Genomic DNA, 15,081 nt, shown 5'->3' with positions numbered 1-15,081 from the left:
AAAAAATCTAACATTTCAAATTCCAATAAGGAAGTCATGAGAACAGAATCGCAAAACAATCATCATCACTGCCCAAAACAATGGCATTCTCATTTTCTTGAGCACTCAAATGATCTATAATGACGTTTTTGAAGCACCAGTAAAAACTGATTTTTTTTTTTTTTTTTTTTGGTAGTGTGAATATGAGTACGAAGAAATAAAAAACTATTGGGTTTTACGTGTATGCCCAACAAAAACTCATGTATTAAACTATAAAATTAATATTTGAAACAAAAACAAGATGACTTGTAGTGGCCATTGAACGAGGTGAAGAGGCATTTTTCAACCAAGAAAATGAGGATCCCAAATAAAGGAAATCCCTTAAATAGTAGTATAAATATTAAAAATTAGCCTTATCACATGCGCACTGCACGTGCGACGAGGCTCTTGGCTCTTTTTTTTTTTTTTTTTTTAGTTTAATATAATTTTACATAGGAAGAAAGTTTTAAGAAACTAAAATTTAGGATTTAAAATGAAATAAACTGCTGAGTTTAGTGTATACTAGATTTTAGAAAAAAATGTATCAAACGTAAGTGAAATATATTAAAATAAAGAATATGCTAATTTTTAAGGAAAAAAAAATTTCTCTCATAGTATTTTTTGTTTTTAAATTTTGTTAAATTACAATTTTAATCAATTTTTTTATTTCTTAAAAATAAAAATTATTTAATTATATTTAAGATATTTTTTATATTTCCTAAAGTCATAATATAATAAAAAAGCTATTTTCTCAATACCTTATTGTTCAGAAAGCATATTTTCTTCTCAATCTTCCCTCTCTGCCTCTCTCTCTCTCTCTCTCTCGTTCTTTCTCTGTGTTTCTTCTTAGTGACTTCTTGATCTTCTTATCTTTCTCTCTCCTGTTCTTTGACTGCTTTATGCGTTTCTACCCTTTGATTTGCCCTTTGAATTACTGTCAAGCACATCATAATATCCCTGTCAACCATTCTCAATTTCTAGGCGCTTCTTGCTTTTTGTTTAATTTTTTTTAAAGTTCATGGCGAATGGCCGACCGGGTATGAGCCTTTAATAAACTTTTTGTTGGGTTTCACAACAAACATTTAATGGCGGACAAGCAAATGTCGACCTCTGTACAAGCTTTTTATTTTTTGGTTTCACAAAAATAAAGTGTATTGAGCAGTCAAATGGGCTTGTAAGAGCGTCAGAATTAGCTGTAGCAGAAGTTCTCGAAAAAGTTGCCCGCTTTCTAGCAAGGCTTCTCTCTGAGAGCTTTTGCTTGAGTGTGGCATTGTCATCCCTTCTGTGGAAGGAGTTTTTGTCCTTAAGTTAATAATGTTTTCTCAAGGCTAGTGGTATTGTTCTTTCAAGGGGTTTTGGGAAACACATTTAAATTCTTTGTATCTTCCAAAGTGGAATGGATGATCTTACAAAACACTGGAGCTCTCTTTCCCTTTCAGATAGAGAGGGTTCAAGTCTCAAATTGAAAAAAGAACAAGCTGTAAATGAATACATTATTGCAGCCAGATTCCTTACAAAGCGCCCTCTGAATATTGATGCCATAGCGAGAACCTTTTCGCCCTTATGGAGATCAAAAGCGGGTTTTAACATTAAGAATAATGGGGATCATGTCATCCTCTTCTCGTTTGATAGTGAACTAGAAGTGGACAGAATACTATCAACGGACGTGGTGCTTCGACAAACACCTAATGGTCCTCTCAAAAATCAAAAAGGATTCATCTCTAAAAGAGTGTAACTTCAACAGAGCCTCCTTTTGGGTTCAAGTCTACGATATACCACTGAGCTACAGGAACAAAGAAGTCGTTGAACAGATTTGTGAAACCATTGGAGTAATCCAACACCCAAAAGACCCCTTTGATTGTGACAGTGGCAGCTTCATCAGAGTTAGAGTCTCCATTGATATCTCACTGCTCTCTGTCGTGGCCGACTTATCACCATGGATGACAATAGAGAACACTGGGTTTCGTTCAAATACGAACGTCTCCCCAATCTCTGTTACTGGTGCGAACGGCTTACACACACCGATAAGGATTGCGAGAAGTGGATCGATAGCGAAGGCTCCCTTCAGCCCGATGACCAGCGGTTTGGGGCTTGGATGAGAGCCCCTCCATTCGTTGCATCAAGTAAAAATGTAGTGTCAATCCTCGGTTTTTTTGCTAAAAAGAAATCTGAAATTCCGGTCCAAAACACAACCGCTCCGCCACCACACCCACACGGACAGAGCCATCCGATGGCCTCAGAACCACCAAACCACCCTTTGATGACAATTAATTAGCCCTGTTAGAACCTGGCTTCCCACGTGATTCCCAAGGGAACAACTGCTGCCTCGGCCATCTCGAACTTGACAGATTCTGACCCCTCTCGGAAACCCACTCTACAAGCTGACTTTGAGCACTTAATCCAAGAGATTGACAAAGATATCTACCTTTTTGATAGTGGGAATTTGCAAGCAGGGCTTTCAAAAGAAAAAAAGCGGGAACAAACAACTGAAGCTCAATCTATGCCTTCTGCCCACTTCAACCCAACTACGAACCAGAACCAAGTCCAGCCCAACCAGCGCATCCCCTTAAATGACATTACAAACCAAGACCCATCTATTTCTTCCACTCAGGCCCAAGTTGGTAAGAAGTGGGCTCGGATCCAAAGGCCTTCTATTATCTCTAAATCACAAGAGCTTAACCTCACTCTAGGTAAAAGAAATCCTCATCCTCTCCCAGACTACATATTCTCCCCAAAACGCAGAGCCATTGAAGCACCCCTCTTTGATGAAAATCTTCCTCCAACGGCGACGGCTGACCTCTAGCCCCGTCGGCAAACATAAGTTGGCTATGCTGGAACGTGCACGGGCTTGGGAACCGACGCACCGTTCGAGAGCTCGAAGTTTTAATTCAGGCACAAGATCTCGCTGCCCTATTTTTGGCCGAGACATGGGCAGATGGAGATAGGCTTCTCAGTCTTTGCAATAAACTAAACTTCGATCACTCATGGATTGTTCCTCGGATTAACAGTACTGGGTGTCTTAGTCTTTTTTGGAAAAATTCAATCCACATCGAATTGCTTTCCTCCTTGCCGAACAATATGGATACTATTGTCGGGAAACCCGGAAAGGATCAATGGCGTTTTACTGGTATATATGGTTTTGCGGATTCAAGAAGGAAACAAGAGACTTGGTCTTTGCTCCGCCAACTTCACCGGCGTCTCTCCCTCTCCTGGCTCTGTGCGGGAGACTTCAACGAAATACTGTGGTCTCATGAAAATTTGGGTAGGGGTCCGAGACAAGAAAATATGATGAAGGCTTTTAGAGAGGTCTTGGATGAGTGCGGTCTAATGGATTTAGGCTTTGTTGGTGAGAAATACACCTGGAAAGGAAAACGCTCCGATGGTCTGGTTCTGGAGCGACTTGATCGGGCGGTTGCAAACAATAATTGGTTTGCCTGCAATCCGGGTACTCGAGTACAACACCTACACTCTCACGCCTCGGATCATAGACCAATCATTGTGAAGCCGGAAGGGATTATTCCCAAACCGAACAGGCCTTTCAAATTCGAGAAAATGTGGTTGAGTGACAGGGGCTGCTCCAATACAGTCATCTTGGCTTGGGGCAACTCAGCTCCGGATACTACCATGGCCCATGTTGCAGGTAAAATTAAACTCTATGGTGATAGACTTTCCATTTGGAGTAAACAATCTTTTGGGTGCATTAAGAAAATGATTGAAACTAAAGGTAAATTGCTTGCTAAAGCTGAACTTGCAGTTGCTAGAGGGGGTGGAGACTATGCATTAGTCAAGGCTCTGCAATTGGAGATCAATGTTCTACTAGACAAGGAAAGCCAAATGTGGGAGCAACGTGCTAGGGCATTATTCCTGAAATGCAGTGATCGTAACACCGGCTACTTCCACAGCAAAGCCTCCCACAGACACCGTTGGAATCGAATTTTCGACCTTAGAAACAATGCCAATGTGTGGTGCACGGATGAGAGACAGATCAAAGAGATAGCAGTTGATTATTACAACTCCCTCTTCACCTCTACTCATCCCTCGGACTTGGATGAAATTCTCGAAACAATCCAGCCCTTTGTCTCAGAAGATATGAATAGCCAACTTTCCAAGCCATTTTCAAGAGAAGAAGTGGACACAACTATCAAAGAGATGGACCCCATCAAGGCTCCTGGCCCCGACGGTATGCCTCCTGAGAGTTCAAATAATGTAAAAACACCCTTGAACGTTTAGACCCCCAATTTACAAATTAACCAATTCAAGCTTTATGTCAAACAACAAGTGTGCGGAAAATGAACAAAAGTTATAAAACAGAATTGGTAAACAATCTAAGCCAATTTAAAATCACAACCCACAGTAGATAATAAAAGGCAAAGATAAAAGAGAAAGAAGATGCAAATACAAGGACAACACGCGATGTGTTATCGAAGAGGAAATCGAAGCTCTCAGCGTAAAACCTCTCCGCCGCCCTCCAAGCGGTAAACAATCCACTAGAAAATGTAGTTGGGATACATGGACAGCAATAGACCCTCCAAGCCTAATCTACCCAGTGCACCTAAGCCCTCCAAACGTTTTGCTCCAACGAGGTTGCGTCGAACCTATTTCTCTTCTAGCTTCCCGTATTCCGCTACTTGACCATAGCATCAACCAATGTAAATTGGTTCCTTCCTAATTGCTTCCCAGAACACCAAACAGCCCTCTCACAGAATGGCCAGTTGTCCTATTTTGTCCCGTAGTGCTCCAGCTAGCTTGACGGTTCAACTTCTGGCATGCTTGGTACGTGTGCTGCTTCTAGCGGTTTGCAGCCACGACTCACCTGCGAGATCCAGTCGCGAGACTCTGTTTTCTTGCACACTCTTGAGCATTCAACACTCTATCTCACTCACTACCCTTACAACAAACCCACCTAAATATATGGTTACTAATTGTTGAAATACAAGCAAATTTGGCACGGAATAAAGCCAACAAGATGGTTGATTAAATTCAACCTTACAATCTCCCCCTTTGGCTATTCCATGACAAAACCCTAAAATAGACTCTAGACTTAACATGTGAGTTGGGAACAGTTGAGCAAAACTAACTCACACCTAATTCTAGAAACTGTGAGGCACTTGAATCATATGAGCATGAATCTCCTGAAATACAACAATACACCATGATCATTGTATGCAGAAAACATGAAATGCATATGAAACAGGCATAAGGTGATCAAGCAATGATGAAGTTAAGAAACAAACCATGGCTTGATCAAACTTAATCACTACAACGTAGTGATCACAATGCTCATTCACACTTGGAATAAACACTTGAACATACAAGCAAACAAGAACAATGCAAGTTACTTGTATGCCCAACACTCAACCAATGCATAATACACTAAGTATATGCATCTAGGAACAATCCTAAAAAGGCACAAGAGTGACAGTACTTAACCAGAAAATGCATGACATTTGGATAGAAGTACTAATTTAACAAAAACATAGAGGCTGCATAAAGCATGGTACAAACCATAAAGCCTACAAGAAAAGAACATAAACCCTAAAATCTTACAAAAGCAACATGGGTACAAAACACACTATATACTGAATAACATCAACAATATATATATATATATATATATATATATATAAAGAGTAAACCAAGTTTCAAAAACCATCCATGTGTTAAGAGTTAGAAACACAACATACGCTGAAACCACAGTGTATCAAACCCACAGTAACAATAAATATCCAAAAACATAAACCTATAAATTTAAAGGATAAGTCTAAAACAAAAGTATGTGTGTACTCCCTCTATTACTATGCACACTTCCCTTTGAGCTTTCTCCCCCTTACTGACTGCTCTCCCCCTTTTTGGCACGAATAGCTAAAGGCTATCGTCTAACTTTTGTTGAATAGCTTCTAGCTGATTCTCCATGGACTCGAGTCGCATTTGAACATGGTTGTTGGTGGAGTAGAGAAGTGTCACCATTTCATCAATGCGTTTCTGAATATTTTCAAGCAAACTACCCACTCTATCAGTTTGAGGATCAAACTCTGCTTGCAGAATGCTAGTTTGTGGAACTTCAGGGATGACACGCGAAGTAGGTGTGGTATGTACAGGTGTCTCTGACTCAGGAGCAGATGGAGTAACCGGAGAGATGTGTGCACTCTTTGGTGTTTTAGAGGAATGACTTCTGCTAGCTTGTAGAGTGAACAAGGAAATTGGACGCAGACAGGTCAACATTTTTCCATCTGAGGGAGGAACAATGTCTTCACGAAGAATGAACTTCATGATGAGACTGCAAAATGGAATACATCCTTGAGCTGCAGATTGAGCCGCGGTCTTCCTCATGGTTTGAAAGATGTGGGCACAGATATCAATAGGGGCTCCTGTAATAAGATCACAAAGGAATTGAGCTCTTCCAAGATTTATGAAGGTAGTGTTGGACAGTGGGTAGAGATTAGAGAACATGATCAACTTTAGTGTGGTCAGCTCTGGTGCAAACTTTGCGGTGCTTATGGATGTGCCTGTACTAGGTACTTCATGATCAGATCCTAGAACTTGTAGAATGTCTTGAGTCTCTGGAGTTTGATCATTGTACGGAGTTAGATCCACATTCTGAGGTCTAGTGATGCGGAGAATATCGGCTATGGAGTTCGGGGAGATGGCAAACTCCTTTCCTCTGACCCAGTAAATTAGTTCAACTCCAAGATCACTTGTATTAGAGTAGCATTCCTTAACCAATTCATCCATTGGATCGACAAAATTCCCAAATAAGTTTGCCCAATCTCGTGGCTTAAAGATTCGAGGGATAAAAGTGGTCCCTAAGGAGTCAAACTCAACCACCCGTTCCACTATAGGAGATGCCTTGTCAAAAATGTTTGAGTAGATGTGTGAGATAAGCGGGGTTCTGAACCTCTCCAAATTGGAGTCTTGAGATGACTGAGATGAGAGTCGAGTCCTTTTAGCAATTGGGGTTGATGGATCATCAATAACAATGTCTTTGCCCTTAGAGGATCGACAAGACATCTGCAAGAGAATAGGCACACAGCAAAGAACCAAAAACAGCACCACAAAGGACAGATATCAACTTGATTAGATTCAGAAATGAATGTAAACCATAGAAATCACACACAATTTCAAACATAAGTTATGACAATATAGAGTGAGGCAGGTGCAGCACAATGGTGAAAGTGCAATAAAGCACAGAGTAAGACAAACTTAAAGATAACTGTCAATAAGACAATCTACCATGAGTCTGAAATGCACAATGAAAACCACATACAACCAAAAAAAATGGCAGTGGGACATATCAAATAGAAAATTGAATGTATTAAAGTAATACACTCAAGACAGAAGCACACACATGTAATGACAACAAAAACACAGTGATACAAGATAGGTAATCCAAAACCACAGACACAAGTAAACTTTCATACACACAAACGAAGTAAAAACCAGAAATACACCAAACCCATTTCCCAAAAGAGTATAAACACCAACAAATGCCAAAGCACAGAACAAAGATAAGAACATTGTGACCAACAAAACGACACCAGATGAAATCAGCATCAAACACAATCCACCATACCCAGCACACAAAGAGTAAAACGTTTGAACACAATATGACAAAAATAACAACCCAAACAGCAAGAAAGTAACACACAAAACATAACATATGAAGTGAGGAAGAGAAGACTTATACCTTTTCTTGATGATTTAGAGAAGAAATGAAGCAACAATGGAGTTCAAAATGGGTTACACGAAGCGTTTGGGAAGGAGACAGTTGAGAGAGAAGATGAACAGTCACAAAAAGTTCGAGGGAAAACTGAAAAAGATTTTAAAAACTGCCCTTACTGTGCAAAACACGCGTTTTTCGTGGCTGAGGTAAGTCGCCAGATAGTCGCCAGAACCACCCACCAAAACACTTCAAGACAAAGGTTTTGAAAAATTTTCTAAGTGTTTTTCGCGACTGGAAGTTTCACTCGCAAGTTAGTCACGAGCTGAGCTGCGAAAATCTCTGTGTACTCCTCGCGACTAGACCTTCCACTGGCGAACAAGTCGCCAAAATTGACCCGTGAGCTCGTGACTGTGGCATGCGACTTGACTTGCCCGCAACTGAGTCGCCAAAACAGAGCAAAAAAGTTTTTTTTGAAATTTTCAGTTTTTGAAGAACAAAATACTTTCCAAAAACACCTAAAACACTCAAAAATCTTTTTGTACTTGAATCAACAAAGATTGAGCATGTGAAAACACATTTTATCAAGTACAATCACACAAATGAATATGGCATTTATTTAACATAAACTTGTGTGTTGTGTGTGGATTTCAATAATGAGATAGTCCTTAGTCTAATGTGAAGCTTCAATGATCAATTCAACCAAGGCATATACAATTAGCACTAGATCATGAGACCCATCTCAATTATAGAAGTATGCATATATGACCTTCCACAAAATTTGATAACATAACTTGGAACTTTACATTTGACTCCACTTTCAATCATAACATTTGATCTTTTTAGTCCTTTTAAGACAATCACCTCTCATTGTGAGAGTGATATTTGATATTTCACCTTGATGAAATAGCCTTTGGCTTTTTGAATAAACATTCATTTTAATTTTTGGTCGCTTTCCCTTTTTCCTAGTCGAATACTAGTATGTGCGACAGGCTTTTGCAGCTCAATATCTCTTTTCATTTGGAGATTTACATTTGGTGAGCTCTTTTTAGCAAAAAAAAAAATAAATAAAGAGTGGGAAGATATATAGGCACAAGTCTATGCAAGTTTCAAGATCAACATAACCATTCACTAATCATTCATGACAAGTTTGAAGATCTATTTACAATAGTCACATAGATTTCAAGATTTCTTCTACCGTGATAAGAGTGCAAAGAAACAAACTTCGCTCGAAAATGCACAAAGCCATTAGCACAAAGGTACAAGGCAAAACAAGTTATGAGACAAAACTCAACAATGTCAATCAAACTTTTTGATTTTCTATTTTTTATGTGATTTTTGGATTTTTTACACATAAAAAAAAAAAAAAAGATTGATCAAAAACAAAAATGAACAAAAGTATGCACAAATAGACAAACAAACAACCACCAACATAATCAATAAGCAAACAATCAAACACCGTCACAAAGCATAGGAAGTATTGATGCATGGACATGTTGTAATGCTTATGCATGAGTACCCTTTTTCACCCACACGTCACTTGCATTTGGGGTGATTTCCTTATAGGATTGGGTACGAGAGTTAGGGCTTTTAAACCTTCGTGTGAAGATCTCCAAGCAGTTGGTGAAAGCACCAATCATCTTCATTACGTCCATCATTCCGGTATCACCACTTTGATCTCTTGATGGTTCAATAGCCTAATTTCTTCTGTCATTTCTAGGTCCTCGTGACCTTGGAGCAATTGCATTATTCAGTGCTCTCAGCTTTTGACAATTTGGCCGAGTATGCTCTTGAAGTCCGCAATGATGACACACATAGTTCGATGTAGGACCTCTTTGTGGTCGTGGACGAGACTTGGTTCGGGATTCAGACCTGCCCATGAATTGATTACGTGGATTCAACAACCGTTCGTTCCCCACATTCCTCTTCTCCTCTATCTTGGGCTTCTCAGTAGTAGGGCCAACATCAGCTGATTCTTTGGCCTTTATAAACTTCACTTCTTTAGTGATATTGCCAGATGAGCTACTTTCTCCGGTATATCCCAATCCGAATTTGTTTGAAAAACTCTTTTGAGATGAAATAACATCATCTAGCTTCTTGGTGGTGACCCTCTCTATTTTAGCATTTGCTTGCACAACCTCTTACTCAAGAAATCTCACTTTTGTGTAAGCTTCTGACAGCTCACCATTCAGTGTTTCTATCTCACATTTGGCCTCCTTATAGCGAATTAGGAGACTTTTATAGTCCTCCTCTGCCTTCTTCATCTTTCTCACAGCTGCCTTTGCCATCCTTGTGTACTCACCCAACCTCTCCAGGAGTGAGTTATAATTGTCTTGAAGATTGGCTGTGTTTTCATCTTCTTCTGCATTTGATTCCTCAACAGCTCCAAATGATTCTTCGTCACTATGTACTCCAAGCTCTTGTACAAGCAGATTCAACTTATCTGAAGACTCAACATGGGCAATAGTCATAAAAGCTGAATAATTCCCTTCTCCGTCACAGCTTTCCTCAGAATCTGAGTCGGATGAATCCGAGTCACTCAATGTCATGGCATACACTTTGTCTTTCGATTTTAAATAATTCAAACATTCTTTCTTAAAGTGTCCATGCCCGTTGCATTCGAAACAGGTGATACCTTGTGTAGATTGGGATTCTTTTCCATCTTTCTTTTTGAATTCCCTATTCTCTCTTCCTGAACTTTGGAATTTTCCTTTATCACCAAATTTGCCATTATTCTTGAATTTCAAGAATTTTTGGAAATTTTTTACAAGGTATGCAACATCTTTGTCAACCACATCTTCTTCCGATGAGTCATGGTCTTCCACCTTTTCATTAATGGTATTAAGAGCAAGAGATTTACTCTTTCGTTGATTGGGCAGCGACATTTCATAAGTTTGAAGAGAACCAACCAGCTCCTGGACTTTTATGTCATCAAGGTCCTTGCTCTCTTCAATCACTGTCACTTTGGCATGAAAACTTTCCGGCAATGATCGAAGGATCTTCCTTACAATTTTAGAATCCTCCGTTTTCTCTCCCAAATTGAACTTGCTTACAATCACCTCATTCAGCTTGCTATAGAAAGAGTCAAAGGACTCATCCTCACTCATTTTTAACTCCTCAAATTGAGTGGTTAGCATCTGCAGCTTGGTGTCTTTTACTTTCTTCGTGCCTTCGTAAGTGGTCTCCAATATCTCCCATGCTTCTTTGGCAACAGTAATGTGAGAGATCCTGTGAAATTCATCTGGAGACACACCACAGAAAATAGCATTGAGTGCTTTACTGTTAGCATTAGATACGGTGAGTGTTGCCTTATCCCATGTGGATTTGGCTGCCTCAGGTCTGGTCCAACCTATCTCAGCAGCATCCCAAACAGATTCATCAATGGAACACAGAAATGCTCTCATGTGAACCTTCCAAAAAGCATAATTACTACCATTAAAATATGGAGGTGCATTTAGGGATTAAGACCGATCCATCTCAATAGGGAGTCAAGGATCACACTATGGTAATGAAACCACTAAAAGTGTACCCGCTCTGATACCAATTGAGAGTTCAAATAGTGTAAAAACACCCTTGAACGTTTAGACCCCCAATTTACAAATTAACCAATTCAAGCTTTATGTCAAACAACAAGTGTGCGGAAAATGAACAAAAGTTATAAAACAGAATTGGTAAACAATCTAAGCTAATTTAAAATCACAACCCATAGCAGATAATAAAAGGCAAAGATAAAAGGGAAGGAAGATGCAAACACAAGGACAACACGCGATGTGTTATCGAAGAGGAAACCGAAGCCCTCAGCGTAAAACCTCTCTGCCGCCCTCCAAGCGGTAAACAATTCACTAGAAAATGTAGTTGGGATACATGGACAGCAATAGACCTTCCAAGCTTAATCTACCCAGTGCACCTAAGCCCTCCAAGCTTCTTGCTCCAATGAGGTTGCGCTAAACCTATTTCTTTTCTAGCTTCCCGGATTCCGCTACTTGATCATAGCATCAACCAATGTAAATTGGTTCCTTCCTAACTGCTTCCCAGAACACCAAACAACCCTCTCACAGTAATGGATATGGTGAGAAAAAGGTTTTGGTAAAATGCCTCTCAAGGGTTTAACAATGGAGATGAAGAGAGTTAAGGAATTTGAAGAGACTCTTATGTAAGGATTGTAGATGAATCAATCTTATTTTACTCTAGGGTTTCTCTCTCAAAATTCTCTCTGGAAGCTCTCTTTCTTTTGTGGGTATAAGGGGTATTTATATTGGGGTGAGAAAAGAATGTGAAACGTCAGGTTTTTCAAAACAGGGGTGGCTCGCGGTTTGGCCTCGCGGCTTGACTGAATTGTGAGATCCAGCCGCGTGATAACAGAATGGCCAATTGTCCTATTTTGTCCTGTAGTGCTCCAGCTAGCATGACGGTTCAACTTCTAGCATGCTTGGTACGTGTGCTGCTTCTGGCGGCTTGCAGCCGTGACTCACCCCCGAGATCCAGCCGCGAGACTCTGTTTTCTTGCACACTCTTGAGCATTCAACACTCTATCTCACTCACTACCCTTACAACAAACCCACCTAAATACATGGTTACTAATTGCTGAAATACAAGCAAATTTGTCACGGAATAAAGCCAACAAGATGGTTGATTAAATTCAACCTTACACCTCCTATCTTTTATCAATCTTTCTGGTCTTTACTTGGTGATGATGTATATACTGCTGTCTTGGATTGCCTGAATAATTGTAAAATTCCAAAGGAAATCAACCATACTAATATCACCTTGATCCCGAAAGTGAAATCCCCAGAAAGCATCACAGAGTTCAGGCCTATAAGCCTATGCAATGTGATATATAAGCTAGTCTCAAAATTCCTTGCCAATAGGCTTAAAGCAGTCCTTCCCTTTATCATTTCAGAAAACTAGAGTGCCTTGCAAGCAAGGAAAGTCATCACTGACAATGTCCTTATGGCATTTGAGACCCTACACTATATGAAACACCACCAAACTGGGAAATCTGGTTTCATGGCGCTCAAACTGGATATGAGCAAAGCGTATGACCGCTTAGAATGGTCCTACTTAGAAGCCCTAATGAAAAGGATGGGTTTTTGTGATACTTGGGTGGCATTAATTATGGAGTGCATATCGATGGTTAGCTACTCAATTTTGGTAAATGGTGAACCCTCGAGTACAATCTATCCCTCTAGGGGCATTCGTCAGGGCGACCCTCTGTTTTCATATTTATTCATACTTTGCACCAAAGGCTTTCATGGTCTCCTAGCCAGTGCAGCTGATGCAGGTCACATAAGGGGTGTTTCCATATGTAAAAAAGGTCCTAGACTGACTCACCTATTTTTTGCAGACGATAGTGTCGTCTTCTATAGGGTCTCCCTCGCCGAGTGTCATATGATTCAAAATTTGCTGTCTTGTTATGAAAGGGCTTCGGGGCAGATGTTAAATAGGTGTAAAAACGGGTCTTTTCTTCAGTAAATCCACGCCTATTGATACTCAAAAGCAAATAAAAGACTCCCTCGGGGTTCAAGACATCAAGCTCTACGAAAAGTATCTCGGTCTTCCTGCTCTAGTCGGCAAGTCTAAGAGAGCTAGTCTTGATTTCATTAAGGAGCGAGTCTGGGCAAAGCTCCAAGGCTGGAAAAAGCAGCTCCTTTCCCAAGCAGGCCGTGAAATCCTTCTTAAAGCTGTTGTCCAAGCCATCCCGACATATGCCATGAGTTGCTTCAAGCTCCCTATTACTCTGTGCAACGACATTGAAGCCTTAATTCGAAAATTCTGGTGGGGGCAGCGAGGCAACCAAAGGAAAATCCATTGGACAAGCTGGAATTCTCTGTGCAAGCCTAAGTGTTTAGGTGGGTTGGGCTTCAAAGATCTCCAAAAATTTAATAACTCTATGTTGGCTAAACAAGTTTGGCATCTTTTAGGCAATGAGGACTCTCTTTTCCACAGGTTCTTCAAAGCAAAGTTCTTCCCTAGTGGTAGTATTCTCGATGCCATGGCTAGAACTGGTTCTTATGCCTAGAAAAGCATTCTTAAAGGGCAGGATGTGATAAGCAAAGGGCTGCAATGGAGAGTGGGCAACGGCTCGGAGATCCAGATTTACCAGGACAATTGGCTCCCTGACCCGCACCTTAAACGAGTACTGTCTCCCCCAGATTTTCTCGGCATTGATGCTAGAGTTTCAGTTATGATGGATGGTAACAAAAGATGCTGGCTTCATGATGTAATTGACAACCTCTTCTTACCTCACGAAGCAGGAATAATTAAATCTATTCCTATCAGTATGGTGGATTGCGTCGATAAAATTTACTGGCCTCTGAGTGTTAATGGCGAATATTCAGTCAAAACAGGGTATAGACTTCTTATGGATCAGGAAGCCAGCGAAAACCCGAGTTCTTCAGACGTATCCTAATTGAAGCAAATCTGGAAAGCGGTCTGGAACCTGAAAGTTCCAAATAGAGTGAAAATCTTAATGTGGCGGGCAGGTCTGGATGCTCTGCCTTCTCGGGTGAATTTGGTAAAAAGGAAGGTGCTGTGCGATCCAGTCTGTCCTAACTGTGGTCTGGAGCAAGAGTCGATCCTTCATGCCCTTTGGTCTTGTCCGGCCTTATCTGAGGTTTGGACAATCCATTTCGCGTGGCTAACCAGGAAAACCAGGTTCTGTTCCAATTTCCTGGATGTTATTCAAGCTTGCCATTCTAGGAGCAACCTCTTTGATTTGTTTGCAATCATCACTTCGCTTTTATGGACCTGCCGTAACAGATTGCGAGTTAGCGAGACAACTATTCTGCTGCAAAGAATTAATTCCCTGGCCCGTGACACTCTCCAAGAATTCCAGGATGATAATCCCCTCCCCCGTGGCCCTTCCTCTTCTCCCATCCCTGTCAAGTGGTCTCTGCCTCCCAAAAACTGGGTGAAAGTCAACTTCGATGGGGCTTTATTTAAGGAGGTTGGCTCTGTTGGGTTGGGAGTAATTATTAGAAACGACCTTGGTCTAGCAATGGCTGCCTCGTCACAAATCATTCCACTGCCTACCTCGGTAGAGATGGTGGAAGTACTGGCAGCCCGCAATGCCATCTGTTTAGCTAGGGAGCTTCAGTTTGCCAAAGTGATAGTTGAAGGTGACTTTGAAGTGGTGATAAAGTCTCTAAATAGCACAAGCTACTCCTCCACCAGCTTTGGACATATCGTTCGAGACATCAAAATTGCATTTGCAGCTTTCAGTGAAGTGATTTTTTGTCACACTCGCAGACAAGGCGACAAAGTAGCCCATTTGATTGCTAGGTGAGCATGTAATTTTTCCCCTTTTAATGTCTGGATGAAGGATGTTCCTCTAGACATCTTTCCCGTGTATTCCTCTGAATTGGTTTAATGAATCTTCCTCCCCCCTTGTCTTCTTGGGGCGGATT

At 40.7% G+C, this 15,081-nt stretch overlaps 1 protein-coding gene across 1 annotated transcript; it reads left to right on the top strand.

Annotated features, from left to right (window-relative positions):
• Positions 1 to 14,144: 14,144 nt before the first annotated feature.
• Positions 14,145 to 14,960, top strand: LOC115991059. Its single transcript, XM_031114808.1, has one exon. The coding sequence runs from the start codon at positions 14,145 to 14,147 to the stop codon at positions 14,958 to 14,960; it is 816 nt and encodes a 271-aa protein (XP_030970668.1).
• The last annotated feature ends 121 nt before the right edge of the window (positions 14,961 to 15,081 follow it).

This window comes from Quercus lobata, chromosome 5 (genome assembly GCF_001633185.2).
Source record: "Quercus lobata isolate SW786 chromosome 5, ValleyOak3.0 Primary Assembly, whole genome shotgun sequence".
NCBI classification, from domain to species: domain Eukaryota; kingdom Viridiplantae; phylum Streptophyta; class Magnoliopsida; order Fagales; family Fagaceae; genus Quercus; species Quercus lobata.
The sequence above is the reverse complement of the archived record's forward strand: the minus strand, read 5'-3'. Positions and strand labels throughout refer to the sequence as shown.